This window comes from Nyctereutes procyonoides, unplaced genomic scaffold, assembly GCF_905146905.1.
Source record: "Nyctereutes procyonoides isolate TBG_1078 unplaced genomic scaffold, NYPRO_anot_genome, whole genome shotgun sequence".
Lineage (NCBI taxonomy): Eukaryota > Metazoa > Chordata > Mammalia > Carnivora > Canidae > Nyctereutes > Nyctereutes procyonoides.
Genome location: NW_026575044.1, coordinates 7,491,210 through 7,513,464, shown reverse-complemented (window position 1 = coordinate 7,513,464; position 22,255 = coordinate 7,491,210). Strand labels below are relative to the sequence as shown.

The 22,255-nt window shown below is 34.4% G+C and overlaps 1 protein-coding gene across 1 annotated transcript in view; it reads left to right on the top strand.

The window, feature by feature from the left end:
* AKT3 (AKT serine/threonine kinase 3) overlaps positions 1-22,255 on the top strand; it is a 309,710-nt gene that overhangs the window by 221,582 nt on the left and 65,873 nt on the right. Inside the window, exon 9 of the mRNA XM_055323992.1 lies at positions 18,463-18,585. Within this exon, the coding sequence (XP_055179967.1) occupies positions 18,463-18,585 (123 nt within the window). The remainder of the gene's footprint in view (positions 1-18,462; positions 18,586-22,255) is intronic.

Here is a 22,255-nt window from a genome sequence, read left to right as displayed (position 1 = left end):
AATTATAAAAGCACCTGAGTAATGTGACCAGTAACACTGCTCCTAACATACCCAGATCAACTCTCTTTTGGTAGCTTAGGTATTAAATTTACAAATTTACATAAGGGACGCCTGTAGTTAACGCTCGCCCTCCGCAGTTAAGCTTCTGCCTTTGCCTCAGGTCATGATCCCACATAGGACTCCCTGCATCGAGCCTGCTTCTCCATCTGCCTGTATCTCTGCCTCTCTCTCTCTCTCTCTCTCTCTCTCTCTCTCTCTCTCATGAATAAATAAAATCATTAAAAAAATACATAAGGAGAAAAATATTCTGGGAAAAGAAGAAAAAGTAAAGTGAAAACCGACTAAGATGGTGGTGGTTGGTTTAAAATCCCTCTACATAGGGGACATGTGACTGGCTCAGTTGGTAGAGTGTGACTCTTGATCTTGGGATTGTGAGTTTGAACCCCGCATTGGGAGTAGAGATTACTTAAAAATAAAATTCTTTAAAAACGAATAATAATAAAAAACAAGAATGCCTCTACTTAGGACTCTTCCCCCAGATCTTACCCAGCCCTATTTCTTTCTGGACCTCTATAAACCTCTCTCCAGGCTGAAATTGGAAGTTAAGATATCCATTAGGGCATAAATGAAAATGACTGTGTAGAAATGTATACTCGTCTGATTAAATTCTTCACAGTCCTCTATTTATGTGGATACGATATGGATGAAACTGACACTTTCAGTTAATCGCTATTCTTGCCTATACTTAGCCCATGGTACACTATATTAATTATTTTGATAAAATTCAATTCATTTTTTTCATTTGCCTTTCAATTTCATGCCAATCTTGAGATCCTCTCATATTTGTTTCAGATTTTCATTATTTGGCTGGCATTTTTGTCTTCAGTGAACCAAAATCATCTCATTTTAAATTCACATGAGGCAGAAGTGCCGACAGTCATCATTCTAATTCTACTTACTAATTTATGGAGGTGTGATTTGGGTGATTTTTAAATTAAAAGTATCATTTTATATTCACAATGATGATTTTGAAAGTTTTACTAAATCTATATGTATATAAATATCTTTATTGTCAGGAATCTGATGAGTTCATTTTTTAGCTGTTTTAGTTATTAATATATTATGTAGGTTATATCAGAATTCTATAGCTTTCATCTAAAGCTTTTTCAGAAATTCCTAGGCCAAGAAAGTTACATTATAATATTCACTTTAACATATAAAGTTGAAGGCAAAATAAATTTGGGAATATTTTTAGTATATACTTTAGTATATACTGTATTTTAGTACACTTTTATAATAAATTTCAAGGCTAGTTTTCTAAAATAAATCTTTAAACCAATATATCACTCCATCTAAGGTAACAATTCAAAGCCTTGACTAGCCTCAACATCTAAGAGGCTTACTTACTTTCATTTCTGGAATCTCAGATGAGGTGACTGAACTGTAGGAGCTGACCAGGTTATCGTACAGCACCACATTTTCAGGGTAATTAAGCTTCTCATACAAAGGTTGGATTATCCAGAGTGAGCATACAAAAGAGAGAAAACCAAAGACAAAATATATGTACAATTGGTGACCTTGAAGACAAAAACACAGGGCATTTCAACACGATACCTAAATATTAAGAATTATAACTGTGCCCCCCCCCCCCGAGTATAATTTCCAAGCACAGTATTTAGTCATTTGTGTTCTGCATCTTTCACTTAGCATAATACTTTAAAAATTCACAAAATGGTTGTATATATCAGTAGCTTGTTTCTTTTTATGGATTTACTTCATTACACGGTTGTATCATAATATGCTTATGCAATCATTAGTAAATAGACATTTGGGTTCTTTGCAGTTTGGGCTATTATGAAAAAACTGAATATTCTGGTACAAAACTTCATATGGACATACATTTTCAGTTATCTTGGGTAAATATCTAGGAATGCAATTTCTGTATCATTTGGTATGTTTGTTCAACTTCTTAAGAGACTGCCAAATTGCATTTTGCGTTTTTAGTATGTTACTTAGCGTCGTCACCACACTTGACATGGTTAATCCTTACATTTTACCCCTTTTGGTGGGTGTGTAGTGGTATCTTGTAGTTTTTTGAACTTCCTGAACAACTAATGATATTGATCATCTTTTCCTGTGTTGATTTGCCACTTGGAGATTCTTTCTTTCTTTCTTTCTTTCTTTCTTTCTTTCTTTCTTTCTTTCTTTCTTTCTTTCTTTCTTTCTTTCGTAAAGATTTTATTATTTATTTATGAGAGACAGAGAGAGGCAGAGATATATGCAGAGGGCAAAGTAGGCTCCCCGCAGGAAGCCCAATGCAGGACTCAATTCCAGTTCCCCGGGATCACAACCTGAGCCTAAAGTAGATGCTAAACCACTGAGCCACCCAGGTGTCCCTGGATATCTTTTTTTTTTTTTTTTTGGATATCTTCTTTTGATAGGCTTTTTTAGAAGTATCTTTTGAAGGTGAAATCTTCAAAATTAGATGAAATACATTTCGTACATTGTGTGTGTGGTTTGTACATTTTGTGTTTAATTTAAAACATGTTTTCCTCACCCAAATTTAAGATTTTTCTCCCATGTTTTCTTCTAAAAGGGTGAATAGTTTTAACACTAACATTTAGGTCTGTGATCCATTTCAAGTTAATTTTTGTATATGGTGCTATATTAGAGTCAGTGGGTTTTTTTGTTTTGTTTTAGATTTAGATATTTAATTGTTCCAACATATTTGTTGAAAACAGTATATTTTTCATTAAATTACCCTGACATCTTGGTCAAAAATCATTTGACCATGTACATGAGGGTCGATATCTGGACTCTGTATTGTTACATTAATCTATATATCTATCCATTCTTATACCTACCACACTTGATTTTAACACTTTCATGACAATAAGTTAAAAGTCTTCCACTTTTGCTCTTTTTAAAAAAATTGTTTTTGACAACCTTATTTCCTTAATATTTCCACATAAATTATAGAATTAGCTTGTTGATTTCTATGTAAATATCTCCTACTTTTTAACTGAGGTTATATTAAACTGTTGATCAATTTAGAGAGAATTGACATATTAACAACATTGTGTTCTGATCCATGAACATGGTATATCTTTCCAATTATTTAGATTTTCTAAAATTTTTTCAACAATATTATATAGTTTTTAGTGTATAGGTCTTGAACATTTTTTTGTTAAATTTATCCTGAACTGTTTTATGTTTTTGAAGTTATTGTAAGTGATTGGTCTTCCAAATTTGATTTGTTGGTTGATAATATATAGAAATGCCATTGATATTTATTGCCCTTGAATTTTGCATTCTTGCTAAAAAAAGTTTTGAGATATGTTGAGATTCTCTGTGTAGATGATCATCATGTGAGAAGAGGCACAATTTTACTTCTTTCTAATCACATGCATTTTTCTTCTGTTATTGCCTAGGACCTCCAGAACAGTGTTAAACAGCATAGTGAGAGCAGACATTCTTGCCTTATACATGATTTTAGGGTGAAAGCATCCATATTTTCACCAAAAAGTATATTGTTAGCTGTAGGTTTTTTCATAGATGCCTCCTTCATCAAGTTGGAGACCTTTTTATTTTATTTTATTTTATTTTATTTTATTTAGTTTATTTGTTTTTATTCCTAGTTTGCTGAGATTTTTAAGAAATCCTGATAAGGTATAATATTTTGTCAAATGATTTTCCTGTATCTATTTTGATGGCCATATAGTTTTCTTCTTTTTTCTGTTAATATCTTGAATTGTGTTGGTTGATTTTTTTAATGTTAAACCAATTTTGCATTTCTTATATAAACCCAACTTGGTTATGAGGTATTATCCCTTTGATGTTTTGTTGGATCCAATTTACTAAAATCTTATTAAAAATTGAAAATATTTGTTCCTTAGTAATATTCTTTAGGTCTCTCTTTTTCCCTATCCCATGTAATTTCTCAGGGTTTGGATTTAAGTTAATGCTGACCTCTTGAAGTGAGTTGGGAGGCATTGCTGCCTCTTCTGTTTTCTGGTAGATTTCATCACTGAAATTTTTGGACCAAGAATTTTCTTTGTAGGAAGGTTTTTAACAATGAATTGAAAGAAAAAAGAATGTGTGTGTGTGTGTGTGTGTGTGTGTGTGTAGCCATGCATTTTATTTTTTCTTGAGTGAGCTTTGATAGTTTATGTTTTTCTAAGAATTTGCTCATCTAAATTTTTAAGGTATTTGCTTAATATTGTTAATAACATTCTGTTGTTACTGCATTAGTGTCTGTAGGGAGCAATGGTTAATGTCTCTCTTTTAATATTGTAGTGTGTGTCTTCTCTCTTTTTATTTCTGATCATTCTTCCTAAAGGTTAATAATTTTTATGGATATTTTCAGCTGTAGGTTCGATTGGTTTTCTATTATTTTGGGGTTGTCTATTCATTGATTTTTACCCTTTATTATTTCCTTCCTCCTGGCTACTTTGATTTAATTTGCTTTTCTTACCCTTGTTTCATAATATGGAAACTTAAAGCATTTATTTAAACCTTTTTTCTTTACTAATATAAAATTTTAATGTATAAACTAACCTGTAGAAACCAATTTTATATTGTACTTACATATGAATATAGCATATTTTACATATGTATTCTCATGTTTTTTGTTAGATCTGTTCTTTTCCTAAATTTACTAATTTCTCATGTCATGTTTTCATTGACCAATGGTCTATTTAAAGGTGTATGTTTTCCAAATAAGGTTTGTTTATCCTTCAGAAATGTTTATTGAGTGCTTATTGTGTTCTGGTCTTAGGGTGCACTGGGATGATTAAAACAGCCATATTATGAAATAAACTCAATAAATGTATTATAATAGCAATGAACAGAACCCTGTGGTATGAGAGAGAATAATGGAGAACCTACTAAACTATAAATTGAGTTACTCGTTTGAGGAAGTAGCACTTAGACTGAGGCTTGATAGCAAAATATCTGGGGAAGCAGAAACTGGGGAAGAACTGCCTGCACAGAGGCTGTGGTGAGGGCAGCTTTTTGAGAGTGAGACCCTGTGTAGGTCACAGTTCTAGGTGTACTGCTCTTTCAACAGAGATGTGCTGTATTCCTGTTCTTGTTCTATACTTTGAGAAGCTGTATTCTATGATAAGTTCTTTCTCTTATGTAGTTCATATTATGCAATTATGAAGGAAATTTATGAAATTTCTTCTTACTAGAATAATTTATACATGTATCATCTCAAATTAATAGAAACTATAATTTTAGTATGATAAATAGATGATATGCTTTAGAGACAACCTAAGTTTGAATCTCAGCTTTACCAGTTAATAGCTATGTGATGCTGAGCAAATTTTATAACATCTCTAAGCCTTAGTTTTCTCATTTCTGAATGCAGATAATAATTTTATCTATTTTATAAGGGTGTTTTGAGGACTATGCATGTAAGTCACTTGGTACAGTACCCAACAAGTAGCAGTACTCAAAAATAGTGCTTCTCGTGGGGCGCCTGGGTGGTGTAGTCAGTAAAGCATCCAACTCTTGGTTTTAGCTCAGGTGGTAATCTCAAGGTCATGGGATACAGCCCCATGTAAGGGCTCCGTGCTCAACCAGGAGTCTGCTTGAGATTCTGTCCCTCTGCCCTTCCCCACATACACTCTGTCTCTCTGTAAAGTAAATAAATCTATTAAAAATTAATGCCTATTGTGATAGATAGTAATGGGAATAATCACTTATTACATTTAGTCATCTGTAACGTGGAGGAAACATGTAGCTTTTATGATTGTTGCTAGAATGTACTGCTCTTAATGCTCAAAAATGATAATGTTTATTATTTTTATTGTACTGGTATTGGATATATTTCACAAATAGCCCAGATATTTCACATATATCCTAATGAATATAAATATTTTAGAATAATTACCTTGAGAACTTTTTACCTTCTTAAAAGTATATTTTCCAAATGAAGAAATCTATTAATATTTAATGTGATTAGAACTGAGCAGTTTCTTCTTTAATCTTGATCATATGATTTTAATAAAATATTTTAATTTATTTTAATTACAATATTGGATTGGGAATTTAAAATTATTTTTTAAAGGAAACTATTTTTTGTACTTTTCACATTATTAAGTATTTTCAGTAGGTGATTTTTTAATCCCAGAAAAATTTCTTTTTTTTTTTTCCAGAAAATTGTCTTAACTTGTATTGCATTACTTTTTTAAAAATTGCCAATGTACGGGCTACTCTTTCAGATATCAGACACCTAGTTGGTAAACTAGAATTCTTATTTTTTCAGACTTGTAAGAAAGAGGCCAAGAAGTAGACAAATAGGACTTGAGGCCTTAGCTAATAATTTATGGCTAACACAGTTGCCATCAAACAACTGTTCCACCGTCCAGCAGCTCTGACTTTAGATCCTTTCAATTTTTCTATGGCATCCTAAAGGATGTATTTCTTGAAATACAAATTAAACTATGTTTTAAGATTTTATTTATTTATGAGAGACACAGAGAGAGGCAGAGACATAGGCAGTGGGAGAAGCATTCCCTGTGAGGAGCCTGATGTCAGACTCCATTCTAGGACCCCAGGATCATGACCTGAGCCAAAGGCAGATGCTCAACCATTGAGCCACCCAGGTGCCCTGAACTATGTTATTAGAATATGACATTTTTATACTTATGTCTATATCACAGTCATTTCTGAAAGAACCTTACTTAAAAACTACCAAAATAGATTACTTTGCATTAATTTTTCTGTGTGAAATAAATGCAAGCTATGAGCTTAGCTTGTGAAAAGTATAGTCATTATCTGGAAGATAATTATATGAAGAATTGCCTGTTAAATGTAAGAATACTTCCATTTGATCCTATAAAATTAAGTATTGAGGTGTTTATTTCATAATGTAATTAATATTATTCCAATTGTGTTGTATTTTCGATAGACTGAGTATTTGTCCCCTTCTCACCAGAAAACTCATGTGTTGAAGCCTAACCCCCAGTGTGATGGTACCAGGAAGTAGGGCCTTTGGGAGGTGATTGATTAGTCATGAGGGTAAAGCCCTTGTGGGAGGAATTAGTCCCCTTATAAAAGAGATCCCAGAGAGTTTACTTGCCCTTCCTCCATATGAGAACGCAGCAAAAAGACAACCATTGGTGAACTGGGAAGGAGGTTGTCACCTGACACTCAGTCTGCCAGTGCCTTGATCTTAGATTTACCAGTACTATGAGAACTAAATTTCTCTTTTTTATAAACCTCCCCAATCTTAAGTATTTTGTTATAGCAGCCTAAACAGACTAAGTAAGTGTCATTGCATTGTTTCTCTGTGGGTGAGTCAGAGCCATTCTTTTAAGTCTTTTTGTAAACCCAAGAGACATGTTGATCTGCACATGATGCAGACTGACATGTCTTGTTGCTTAATTAGTCATCTTCAGGATATTCAGGTTTTAAGCTCAGTGGATATTATAATAATGTCATCATTGGAAATAAGCATATTTTGTTACTCTCTAGTTCACCTTTTTATATATATATATATATTACCAAGGAATGACTGAAAAATATAAAAGTAGTATTTGCAAGAAAAAAACTGAATTTAAAATCTTAATAATTCTTTTTTTTTTTTTTTTTTAAGACATAGAGAGAGAGGCACAGACACAGGCAGAGGGAGAAGCAGGCTCCACGCAGGGAACCTGACGTGGGACTGATCCCCGCTCTCCAGGATCACACCCTGGGCCAAAGGCAGGGGCTAAACTGCTGTGCCACCCAGGGATCCCTTGCAGTGATAATTCTTAGAAATTTTCTATGTCTGGATTTTTTTGTTTTTTGCAAAGTTTGTTGCATTAAAAAGTAAACTTTTGCACAGTGAGGGAAACCACCAATGAAATGAAAAGGCAACCTACTGAATGGGAGAACATATTTGTAAATAATACATCTGATAAAGGGTTAATATCCAAAATATATTAAAAATTTACACAACTTCATATAAAAAAGAACTCTGTTTAAAATGGGCAGATGACTTGAATAAACATTTTTCCAAAGAAGACATGCAGATGGCCATCAGACACATGAAAAGATGCTCAACATCACTCATTGTCAGAAAATGCAACTAACAGTGACGATAGGATATTGCCTCACACCCATTAGATTGTTAATAAAAGCAGAAAAATTAAGCATTGGTGACAACGTAGAGAAAAGGGAACCTTTGTGCACAATTAGTGGGAATTCAAACTGGTGCAGCCACCATGATGAATGACATGGAAGTTTCTTAAATTAAAAATAGAATGACCCAACAAATTCCACTTCTGGATATTTACTCAAAGAAAATGAAAACAGTAATCTGAAAAGATATATGCATCTCTATGGTCATAGCAGCATTATTTACAATAGCCAGGATATTTGAAAGCAACGTAAGTGTCTACTGGTAGATGATTGTATAAAGAAGATGTCATATATACATACACACACATACACATATAACTTACTTTTATTACTTTGTATATACACCCGTGTATATATACAAATATGCACATATACAATGGAATCTTAGCCATAGAAAAAGAAAGAAATCTTCCCATTCATGACAACATGGATGGATCTGGAGAACATTATACTAAGTGAAGTGAGTCAGAGAAAGACAAATACCGTATGATTTTACTTATATGTAGAATCTAAAAAACAAATGACAAAACAGAACAAATCTATTGATAAATACAGGAAATAGGCTGTGGGTTACCAGAGGGAGGAGGGCGAGTAAAATAGGTGAAGGGGACTAAGAGATACTAAATTTTGGTTATAAAATAAATAAGTCATGGGGATGTGGTGTACAGCATAGGGCTTACATGGTGTCTGGTGACAGATCATAACTAGAATTACTGCGGAGATCATTTCATAATATATAAATATACCAAGTCATTATCACTATGATGTATTCCTAAAACTAGTAGGACATAATATGTCAATTTTTCTTGAGTTAAAAAAAAGAATAGAACTTTTTCAAAATACAGCAATTTATTTTCAAAAAAACATTATTATGGGGTTTGTAATGAAGTACAGACTTGTTTATTTAGTAAGTTAATCTATTTACATTAGTGTTTTCCTATAGCATGACTAAGTACAATACACAAAAAAATAAGTAGTCTTTCCCTTAAAGGAGCCTAAATTTCTAAACATACCCCTTTTGCCTGTGTACCAAGTAATGCATTATTATTTTTGAACAAAGGGACGTTCAGTTATTTTATATGATTTTATTATGATTCTAATAAAAACACTTTATCTTTAAAACTGTAAACTTTATTTTCCCCCAAAATAATTATTTGAAAAGTATTTTTGAATTTCCCTTTATTCTTGACATATTTATTAAGCACATAATACATGTGTGCATAATACTAGGTGTGGTGCCAAGAAAGCAAAACTATAGGGTACTTGCCTAGTCTTTCTCTTTTCCTTGTGTATCTGCCAAGAAGACAAAGTTATAATAGAGTATTAAATTTGTCACAAGGGTTAATAGTACATGTATTTGAAAGCTTTGTACGTTTTTTACTGATTATAAATGTAACAACTGCATGTTCATTGCAGAACATCAAAAAGCCAAAGCTATTTCAGTTCAGTTGAAAAATTTGTTGACTGCTTTCTATAAGCTAATCACCGTGCTGTGTACCTAGTATATGACGTGAACAAGACAGATGGTCTCTGTATTTAAGGAATGCATGGTGTTTTGGGGAATTAATATTAAACAAATAAAAAAAACACAAGTAATTTTCAATGTATAAAACAGAAAAACCACTCTAAATCTCACCATCTTTAGCAGTAATTGCTCTTAGCATGTTGGTGTATTTTCCTGGTTTTATACTGTACACATATTTTCCATTTTATTCACTATTTTAAAATATATCCTAATTGTCTAGTGATTGATTATATAGATAAACTATAATTTATTAAATCCTAACCAAATTTTTGAACATTTAGATTTTTCCATTACCTAATCAACTTTGCATAGGTATAATCTACATACAATAAAACATGCTCACTTTAAATATGCAGGTACATGAATTTTGACAAACATGTATATGCATGGAGTCCCCATTATAATAGAGACGTGGACTGTGTCCATGGCCTCAGAAAGTTCTGCCACAGCTTGTCATGCCATGTCTCATTCCATCCTGCACCCACACCTGGCCCTAGGCAGCCACTGACCTGCCTTCTGACACTAAAGATTTGATTTACCATGTCTGAAATTTCTTTGAAATGGATTCATATGATATTTTCCATTCTGTGCGTTTCTTTTCCTCAATCTACTGTTTTTGAGTTTATCCATTTTTTGCATTTCTCCCTAGCCTTGTGCCTTTTCTTGCTGAGTCTTGATGCAAATCCTGGCTATAGGAAGGCTTGTTAATCTACCCTGCTCTTGATGTACATTTGGATTAGTTCCACTTATTGCTTATTATTAAAGGGGATATGCACATTCATGTACAAGTTTTCTTTTCTCTTGGATAAATACTGAGGAGTACCATTGCCGAGTTTATAGTAAGCATATGTTTATGTTTTTTTTAGAAATTGCAAAACTGTTTTCTAAAGTAGTGGTGTCATTTGACATTTCCAGTACTGATTTTATGAGAATTCTTGTTATTCCACATCCTCACCAGCACTTGGTTTGGTCAGTATTTTAATTTAGTTCTTCTAGTCAGTGTATAGATGTGTATTATGGTTTTAAGTTGCATTTGTCTGATGATTAATGATAATAAGTATGTTTTCACAGACTTCTTGGCTGTTCAAATACATTTTTTGTGACCTGTCTAAATATTTTGCCTACTTACTGATTTGGATTGTTTTCTTATTGTGTTATAAGAGTTCTTTATATGTTCTGATTACAAGTAGTTTGCCAAATGTTTCACAGATAATTTCTTCCATATTGTACCTTGTTTTATCATCATCTCCCTGATATTTTTTGACATCAGTAGTTTTTAACTTTGAAATCCCAATTTACAAATTCTAGTCTTTTCTGGCTTTTATTTTTTGGTCTGCTATCTAAGAAATCTTTGTCTATTCTAAGTCACAAATATTTCCTTCTAGAGCTTTTATAGTTGTACCTATGACATTTAGGTCTATGACCTATTTTAAGTTGATTTTTATGTATATGGTAAGGTAAGGCTTGAGGGTCATTTTTTTTCCCACATAAATATCTAGTTACTCCAGCATCTTTTGTTGGAAGGGCTATACTCTGCCCCATTGAAGGACTGTGACACCTTTGTCAAAAATTGATGCCAGATATTTGTTTCTGGATTCCCTATTATGTTCCATCAATTGATGTATTTTTCTCTACACCAGTACCATACTAACTTGATTACTATAGCTTTAAAGTGTATCTTAAAATCAGGAAGAACACTGTTGTTTCTCAGAATTGTGGTGTTCCTTCTAGATCCCATGCATTTCCGTATCAGTTTAGTATCAGCTTCTTAATCTTTATAAAAAAGTCTGCTGGGACTGTGATGGGATTGCTTTGAGTCTATAGATTAGTTTGGGGAGAATGGACATGTCAGCAATAGTACTGTTCTGATCCAGCAGTACTCGGTATATCTGTTTACTTATGTCTTCTATAATTTCTATTGAAATGTCTTGTAATTTTCAGCATATAGGTCTTGTATAACTTTTTAAGTTTTTCCTTACATCCTTCTTTTGTATTTTTTTCATTACCAGTTGTTTGTTGCTAGCATATAATACAGTTGATTTTTTGTGTACTGACCTTGTATCCCATGGCCTTTTGTAGCTCACTTACTAGTTTTATAATTTGGGGGGTAAATTTCTTTGGAATTTCTATGTAGATAGATTTGCTCTTTGTGAATAAAGGCAGTTTTACTTCTATTCCAATCTGTATGACATTTATATATTTGTCTGTCTGTCTATCCTTATTTGACTTGGCTAGGAACTCCGGTGTACACTAAATGAAAGGAGTGAACATCCTTGTTCCTGGTCTCGGGGAAAAGAGATTCAGTCTGTCATTATTAATAAGTGTGATGTTAGCTATACATTTTTAAATTCCTTTTATCAGGTTGAGGAAGTCCTCTCTTGGTTCCTCAGTTTTTTAAGAGATTTTAGTATGAGTGGCCATTGAGTTGTCTTAAAAGCTGCTTCTGCATTGTTTGTGGTGATCATATGGTCTTCCCTTTTTTTGTTTGTTAATATGACAAATTATATTGGTTTCAAATGTTAAACCAATCTTTCATTCTTGGAATTAACCATCACTGGTCATGACATATTATCATCTTTTGTTGGATATGATTTGGTAAAGTTTTGTTAAGTTTTTACATCTATGATTTTGAGGGATATAAGCACTGTTTCATATAATATCTTTGTCTGGTTTTGTATTAAAGTGATGCTTGCCTCGTGTAATGTGTTGAGAAGTGTTTCTTCCTCCTGTCTTCTGGAGCATGAAATTGTTATTCACTCTTCAGGAGTTTGGTAGAATTCACTAACACATTGTTTACAAATTAGGGGGGGAAAATACAATTTGGGGGGGTTGGTTTTTAAATACAAATTCATGTTTAACTTACTCCATTTTTTAAAAAGGTTTATTGATTTATTTGAGAGAGTTGAGTGAGTGAGAGTGGGTGTGAGCATGGGGAGAGGCAGTGGGAGAGAGAAAGAGAATCTCAAGCAGATTTTCTGCTAAGTGTGGAGCTGGACACAGCGCTCAATCTCATGATCCTGAGATCATGATCTAAGTCAAAAATAAGAGCCACTCAACCGACAGAGCCACTGAGGCACCCCAAACTTACCCCATTTTATATTCAAGTTAGGCTGTACCATTTTTAACTATTGTAAGACCCTTCCACCAGTACACCTTCATTTTCCCCCTCCAGGCTTTGTGCTATTGTTAATACATTTTACCTTTACATATGCTATGAATGCCCACAATGCATTATTTTTGTTTAAAATCAGCACTGTCTTTTAAAGAGATTAAAAACGTAAGAAAAGTCCAACGTGTATTTACCCACACAGTTATGATTTTCAGTCTCTTCTTTACTTTGTGTAGACCCAGTTTTACATCTGGTACCATTTTGCATCAGCCTGAAGCATTACCTTGAGCATTTATAGTGCAGTGTTTCTGAGGATGATTTCTCTAACCTTTTGAATGTCCCCAGAAGACTTTCTTTTGCTGTCATTTTTGGAAAGATATTTTAGCTATGTATAAAATTGTGGTTTGCCAGTTCTATATTTAATTACTATGGAGCTGCCTCTCCTCTTTCTCCTGGTTTGCACCATTTCTGACAAGAAATCTGCTCTCATTCTTTGTTCCTTGTGGTTACTGTATCTCATTACCACCACGCCCTGGCCTGTCATGGTTTCCTTTTACCACTTGCTTTCAGCTATTTAATTCTGATGTGCCTTGTAGGATTTTCTTCACATTTCTTTCCATTTTTTTTAAGACTGTCAATCTGGGCTTAGAGTTTTCATCAAATTTGAAAGCTTTCTGGACATGATTCAAGTATATTTTTCTGTTCTTTTCGTTTCTCTAGTCCTGTCCTGAGAGTTCACTTACTCACTTGTTAGACTGTGGGATACTGTCCCCATGGTTCATTAATGCTCAGTCCATCTTTTTCATATCTTTTCCTATATTTAATTTTGGATGTGGTTCCTGTGTCTTGAAGTCTGTTATCATGGTTTTCCTCCAGTGTCTAGCATACTGTGTTCATTCAATCCAGTTTTTCATTTTTCATCTAGGACATCTCAGACTTTATTTCTTGGAGTTTAATTTGTGACTTTTCCTTTTATATTTCCATTTTATTTCCTTATTATGCTTCTCTTTCTACCTTTTGAACTTTTAGACTATATCTTAATAGCTGTTTTATCCCAGTGTTCTATTTTAGTCATCTGTGTCACTTTCTGAGTCAGTTTCTACTTATTCATGTTTTTTCCTAGTAATGGGTTCTATTTCCCTTTCTTTTTGTGCCTGATAACTTTTTATTGGATGAAATTGTTCTTACTTATAAACAGTGATCTTTTCCAAGCTTGCTTTTAAGCTGAACCTGGTCACACTAGCCTTTGCTCTAACACTAATATTGCTGTGCTACGGAGGCCATAACTTCACAGACACCCCCAGGTGCCACATTTCTTAGGAAGCCTTTCCATCCTTCCTGGAGAGGATGCAAAGTACTTTGGGCTCTTTGTGAGCCTGTTGTCATGTCACTTGATCTTTTTCCATTGCTTTGTTCCCTGGCCTTAGTATTTTTCTCACATACATGTGCTTCCTATTTTATGGATTATTCCCCCTGGATGCAGAATTTTTAAGATACTTTTTTGTTTTTTATTTAGCCATTTGGGTGTGTTGTTCCATTGCCTTTTTATTCATATAGCCTCTGAGAAGTCTAGGATTATCCTCCTATTTGTTCCTCGATATGTAATGTTTCCCCACACACACATAGAATTTTTTTAAGATTTTCTGTCCTTGGTTTTTCTGTGATTTGCATATGGTCTGACTTCTTATGTTCTGATTGTGCATTCTTGTAAACTTTCATCATGTTGGGGTTCATTGAAATACACTTATCTATGTGTTTATCATTTTTATCCAAGTTGGGAGAATTTCAGGCATGATTTTGCAAGTGTCTCCCTCCCCGTTTTAGGAACTGCCTTTATACATATGTTAGCCTCTTTGACACTGTCAACAGGTTCCTGAGGCTTTTTTTTTTTTTTTTTTTTTAGTTGCAGTTTATATAGTGTCTTTTACTCTGATTTTACATTGATTGGGGTTTTTTTTTTTTCCTCTTACAATGTCTATTTGTTGTAAATCCCATCTTGTGGATTTTTTATTTCAGATATTATAGGTTTTGTCTCTAGAAGTCACATTTACTTTTACTTTTATTTTCCTTTATCTCTTCTTTCTACTCAATTTTAAAGTCAAACTGTTCCATCGTTTCTGCTATTTTTAAGGTCTGTGTCTAATGACTGATTTTTCTCTTGGTTATAGGTCACATTTTCTGCATCTCTCTGTCTCGTAATTGTTAATCAGAGTACCAGATCACTGGAATTTTACATGGATGTCTGGATTTTGTTCTCTTCTTCATATTTGTTAGCTTTTGTGTGTTTAACTTTGGCTGTTTTAAAATGTCTACTGAATGCCAGGCTGTTGGGTAATGACACTGTTCTGACTGGTTAGAAATTGAACATCTCAGCTCTGAGTGACCTCCAGGAATTATTTGGCATACAGATACCCATTCCTTCTCTGCTTGTTCTCATAGAGCTTAACCTGACCCACACATTGTTATATATTCAGCAGCAGACTCAATGTGCGGATTTTGTATAGTGTCTTCCTCATTGATATTCATTCTGACCTGCAAATGCTATCCACCTTACCTGCCTCAAAATCTGCTTTTCACTTTCCAATAGTGAGACCTCTGAGTTATGCTTAGGATCTCCTTTCCTGCTGGTCATGTTCCACAAACTGCCCTCAGACAGAAGACTAGTGGTTTTAGGTCTCACTCATTTGTTTCTCTCTTCACAAAGATCTTAGTCCTGCACTGCCTGTTGTCCAGCATCTAAGGAGGATTCTGTTATAAATTTTTTCCCAATTGTCATTTTTCCGTTTTATGTATTTTTGCCCAGTTGTATAGAGCAAGGGGGTAAATCTGGCGCTGTGGGCTTTTCATTCTTATTTTCTAGTTTTTAATTAGCTTAATATTTTGTATTTAACTATGAATTACATCAGAATTTTATTTTGTGTGATACTAGATGAAAATCTAATTTTATTTTTCCATATGGCACGAAGGCTGTTTTTGCATTTTTACCATTATATGTACTACTACAGAGAATATCCTTTTGTAGACTTCTACCTTTCCTTTTTTTTTTTAAAGAGGAACTATGGTATTTTAAAAATTATCTTAGTATCTATTGCCAATTGCCCTGTGAAAAGTTGCTATCTGCTTACATCCCAGCTACCAGTGTATAAAGATACTTATCTCCCAGCACTTTCACTGACAATGCTATTTCTGGATACACTAAATTCTCTCATTTTTGTTTTTATCTCAGCTTCATTGATTATTATTATTATAAGTGATATGTTTTCATAAACTGTATTCATTTGTGTTCCACTCATTTTAATTGTCGTCCCTTCCATTTTTTTCTTTGTGCTTTGGTCTTTTATTGTTTTCATATGATTTCTTTATGTCTGTATGCCATCTTTGTCTCTCCCTGGTGTTCAACACAGTGACTTTAAAATAATTAATGCTCATTAAATGGAAAGTTGGTTCAATGCCAAGGTAGAAAACTGAGGATATAGAGAATTAGGTAGAAAAGCAGGAGAGAGCTGTATCACCAAAGCCAAAGAGAGGCCAACAGCCGATGTGCTCAGGTCCAGAACAGGAAGAAGTACAGACTATAAATAGATCATTGAATTTGGCAATCAAGAGATTCTTGGTTATCTTTGCAAAAATAAGTTCCATAAGGTAAAACGGGTAGACATCAGAGGACAGCAGATTGAGAAATAGAGTTTTCTCCTTAAGTATCGTTTTTTTAGCTGATATTTTTATAGAAATTGGCTGGGAGACAAATTGAAGAATATGGTCTAAATAAAGATCTAGAAGCCTGCATGTATTATATTGATTTAGGGAGGATCTATATCTTTAATACAGTAGATGAGGAAGTAGTAGGCTTTACATTATTTTTCTAAAAATTCAGAAATGTAAACAATATTTTCATCCCATTAGAAGATTGCCATAAATTTACATAGAGATCATAGGAGTTCCTTCATCCAAGTTAGTGATACTTTGAAAAAAGCATGGCAGAAATTATTTTGACCCAGAAATTTTTCAGAATGGCTTTACTGGTGATAGATACTTCTTTCTCCTCTCATCCCCATTTGAATGGTAACACATTAATAATATATATTATCTGCCTATATAAAATGAGTAAATTTGAAGAAATATTCCTGAACAATTGTATGCATTGGTTTGATTTTTGGCATACTATATTGGATCATTTGTAAGACGTATTTTAACATTTTTGCAGTCAGAATGTCTTTTACACTTGATGGTTGGTTATAGCTTTAATTGGCAACTTCTTTGTTTCTGGCTATTACTTAAAATGATGATGGAATTCCAATCAAGAACATCGTAGACCTGATAAAATATGACAAGATAGTAGAGAGCATTAGAGTTTAGAGACTGTTAGTCATATATTTTAGTTTTACTATAACTAATGTTAAGCCAGTCTTTTTTGGCAATTGTTATGTCATATTCCCTCCCACTCTACTGTGACAATGGGTATGTGTAAAAATTATCTTAAAATAATGATAGACTCTTCAGTGGAGGTGGAAAAAGGAAAGAAATCTGTCAGAAGGAATCTGTTTTTTATGTTGCTTAAATTAGGATTTGGTGTGTGAGGAACAAATCTTGGTTAACTGTAATTCTTACACATTTGTAGAAGTGCTAAGAGTCCGTAATCCATGGGAAGGTGTAGTTAGTTTGTGATCTTATAGTCAAGGAGACACTGATTGATAGGTTCATTTCTTTAATCACAGATGTGTATTAAGTACCTACCGTGATACCTGGCAGTGTACTCAGCACTGTCAACAAACTTTCATTGTTCTTGGCAGATTTCTTAATACAGTGAAATAGTGCATTAGAAGTCCATTCATTGTGCCTGGAACCTGCTCCTTCCCTAGATGCATTGTTGAACTGAGAGACAAGATGGGCAGTTTTCTAAATAAGGAGCTGGCTTAGGCTTTAGAGGGGAACTGAGTGTGTGGCCACAGTGAGCAGCCAGGAAGGAAATACCTGTTGACTGCAGAGTGGTCTGTCCTGTAGATGATGAATAGGAAGTGAATGAGCTTATGGTTTTAGGTAATTATATGAGGGGAGGTTGGTGTGGCAGTTATTTTGGACATAGAACCATAAGGGGAATAACAAGAGCATCTCAGTCCCTTTTGGCCATTACCAAAATGAAGCCTTACAGTTTGTCATTGTAGAAAACATTGATTTGGACTTTGAAAACATTTCTAGAGATTTGATGAAGCAACAACAGTTGTAGAATATCACAAGTTCACATCCATCAGTTTTAGCGCATCAACGATCCTTTCTCTGAAATCAAATGTAAATCAAATAATTAAGTAGAAATATTACATCTCTGTTCTCTACATTTATTTTAATCATGTCTCAACGCAATGCCTAATCCTTGAAAGAGGGAAGCAACAGTATAGTGAGGAGGAAATGCAATCTGATGATGTATACTTTTTTCCTCTGGTAACTGAAGGTTAAATGGGTAGCAAACAGAATGCCTTAAACAAGATTGGTATATTGATTAAAACGCTGATTTAACAGCTCGCAGTCTCCCCTTGGAAACCTGGAGAAGATAAGCCAGCTGCTGTGTAAGAGTGCTCAGTGTCCACTGAGAGTACACTATCTATCATCACAATATGGTGATGAGAGGTGTTTTATGTTTGTGTTAATTTCCCCCACTAAATCAGTAATTATTACAATCCTGTCCCTGCTGTTTACCCTGCAGCTGTTTTTCCATTTGTCGAGAGAGCGGGTGTTCTCCGAGGACCGCACACGTTTCTATGGTGCAGAAATTGTCTCTGCCTTGGACTATCTACATTCCGGAAAGATTGTGTACCGTGATCTCAAGGTAAAAAAAAAAAAAAGTAATCAAAATTTGTTTTTGCAGAGACTACAGGGACAAACACAAAGTAATTACAAAGTTACACAGTTTGGAGAAAAGCAGATTTAGTTGGGAAAAAAAGCACTCTGTTTAAGAACGTAGTTCATTGCATTTGACAGGAATTCCATTCACTGATACGTACATAGTTCCTTTATGTCCGAGTCTTTCACATGCACCATAGTTTCTGCTTGACTGCTCTGATCAAATATGACCTACCAATAATAGTTTCCTTTTTCTGGAAATTTATGAGTAACGTTAAACATCCGACAAAGTGTCAAGTGACTTTGCCAGAGACATTCTAAATTAAGTTTCACTATTACATTCTACCATCCTATGATGTGTTATGAAGAAATGTTTATAATACGTAAGATATTTATTGGGAGGAAATACTTAATTTGATTTTGGTATTCACTTTGTGACGGGTTTAAATACCTGAAGCATTTTAATAAGGCCTTTGATTAATTTGTTTAGTTTCCATTTTAAAAAGTACTAGATTGTTTTATGGACAGTAGTGACTTGGCTTCTCTGAGTTTTTCCTGACAAGACTCTCGGAACAGCTCAGGGATTAGCAGACCTTCTGTAAAGACTAGATAGGCTCTGCTGCCCATAGTCACCTCTGCAACTGCTTCCCTCTGTGCCTGTAGAGCAGTAGGTGCATGAACATGGCTGGCTGTGTTCTGGTCAAACTGGATTTGCAAAACCAAGTGGTAGGCTAAATTTCGCTCACAGGCCATTCTTTGTCGAACCCTGGAGTTGCCCATAAAAGATAGTAGTAACGCTCATGACACTCTTTTGAATTAGATTGGCCACGTTAAGGAAATGTGTACCATGACACATTTTGAACACATTCTAAATGTGACTGTCTTACTTTGTAAAAAAGTAAATCATTTAGTAATCTTGGCTTAAGATTTGATACAGAGTTGCTCGATTTATTAAATATTAATTCATTTCAAGTATGATTTGTAGAACTAGAAGTCTTTTATGATATCCAGTCTGTATTAAATGAGGTATACATTTACATACTGTAACAGAAATCACAATTCTCCCCACCCGCCCACCTCACTCCTTTTAAACACCTGGGGTTCCTAAGTTTTCTAAGCACTTGTCTGGGTTCTTTTAAGATGTTCTTATCATGTACATTTACCCTGTGAATGACCCTAAGGCTGATCCTCTCGCAAAGTATTTGGTACACTCACAATGAAGTTTATAGTATATGTATAACCTATTATGTGTTAAAGTTTAAAAGAAGCTATAAATACTATATTTAGGAAAAATGAACTATACAACTGTAAACCATTTAGATCAGGGATGCCAAAGTGCACCAGAAATGAACCCAAATCAACAGTGTGATTGTATATAGCCTGAAGTCTTTGTAATCAGGAATGTGATAAAATGAAGCCTCCCTGTTTGATGTCTGCATGGCCAAATAATCCAGTGATGTTTACATGTCTTGAATCTAGATATTTTTTGAAAGGAAAGTTAGTTATATGACATGCTGAAATGTATAGTTATGTAGCATTTCCAGAATGACTTAGAAGTAGCTCTTCTCTGAGGCTGTTCTCCCCATTCATGAAGTGTCATGTTCTATGGATCTTAGTTATAGGGAAAAGGGGGGCTTCCTCGATTCAGAGAGATGAGAATAATTTGTAAGTACTCAGTAACCTATTCAGAATACTTCTGCTGGAAGCAGGAACTATCAACCTAAACAAACGGGAAAAGAATGCTCATCTGATTGCCAGTATTGAGCAGTGAATGATATCATCGGGATGGTCTTGGTCAATAGTCTTTGTTAATCATTTCTTATAAAATGAATCAACATGTTGGTATATTAAAGTGCATTTAATAAGAGTTTCATTGCCCTGTCCTTTCTGATGTTGGAATTAGACCAAGATCATTAAACAGCAATATATATACATATATACCAGTCCATGTAGTTACTTATTCATAAACCACTAAGTTTATTAGACAGTTAGGTGGTCTCTGCTGTCTGAAGTTTATTTTCTTAAAATATAGTATTAGCTTAAAGGTCTGAGTAAATATAGAACACAGGACAGAAGCCACATGAATACACACTGAGAAGAATACATGTGACATTAAAAGCCTAGCATTCAAATTTATACAAGTGTTATTGGTATCTGTAGTGCACAGGTTTGTGCGTAACAGAATGAGATCCTATAGGTAGGATCATTGATATTTCAAGTTGGTCCGTACTTGACAGGTGGTGTCATTGAAGTTGGAAGCCTAGCAAGTGACTTACTTGAAGTCAGGGACTAAGGTGGTGACTTGGTCAAGATTATGAAAATCATGAATCCTAGATCCAGGCCCGGTATCCTGCTCCTTACACCCTTCTGCCTGTCTAGAGTTGAAATGAAATCTGCATGGGGGAAGGAATGCATTGGATTAACTAGAGGACATCTTTGTAAATCTAAAATTTGAATAAAGCTGCCAAAAATAGGAAAATGGGTGTTTTAAATATATTTTCACCAGATACATTGAAAACAGCATCATCAAATACTGATTTAGGTACCCACTTTAATTGATCAGCCTCAGATTTGTCTTGATCATCTCCTTACTATAATGACCTTATGTTTATTGAAATGCAAATCCATTTGCAATGCCTATCATAGCTGCACCTCTTAAGGAAATCCGTACCTATTTGCTGATGCCCGATTGATCATTGGAGGGAAAACCTTATTTCATGTGCAAGTTAATTTAAGATATTTTATTAGTTCATAGTTCCTTATGAAGTTGGTATTCATAGCAGCAGATAAATTATTACAACTTTTGTTGCACTTTTCAAAGTAAGTTTGCTTAGTTTATCAATACACATCATAATATGAAATTCTCTTTTAGTGAGGACTCAAATCTCTTGTGATTACTTAGGAAAAACTGGCATATCTTCATGATAGTGTAAAAATTTGAAGAAGTCTCTTGAGATTTTATCAGTAATGCGAATTATATTAAATCTTCCTTTCTGCTTGTTCTTATTTTGCAAGTGAAAGCTTTCTTTTCAAAGTCCATGCCATCCAAGTACAGAATGAGCTGAGTAGGGTCATATGCAAAGGTACATATAAGGATACTGGAATTCTTTAAGAATTAATTTCTCTAGACTTTATATAAGAGGGCAAAGGGCAGAAAATCATACATCAATTGCTACCACATTCTATTGGTAGTTCATCTGATCTGGTTCTCTACCTAATTACAGCATTTCATGGTTAATGTGACCATTTACATTATTAGCATGAAAAACCAACAAATAGGGATCCCTGGGTGGCGCAGTGGTTTAGCGCCTGCCTTTGGGCCAGGGCGTGATCCTGGAGACCTGGGATCGAATCCCACGTCGGGCTCCCGGGGCATGGAGCCTGCTTCTCCCTCTGCCTGTGTCTCTGCCTCTCTCTCTCTCTCTCTGTGACTATCATAAATTAATTAATTAATTAAAAAAAAAAAGAAACCAACAAATAGATTTAGGTAGGTTCCGAGGCTCGATGCTGGTGCAAAAGGATAGTCCAAGAATCTTCTCGGTCTTCAGCTCATGACACTTGCCCCAGATAAATCCACAGGCTAAACCAGAGCAGTGTGCTGGCTTTACCTACGAGTCTCGAGACCCATCCCCCAGCTCCTACTTCTGATTCTTATC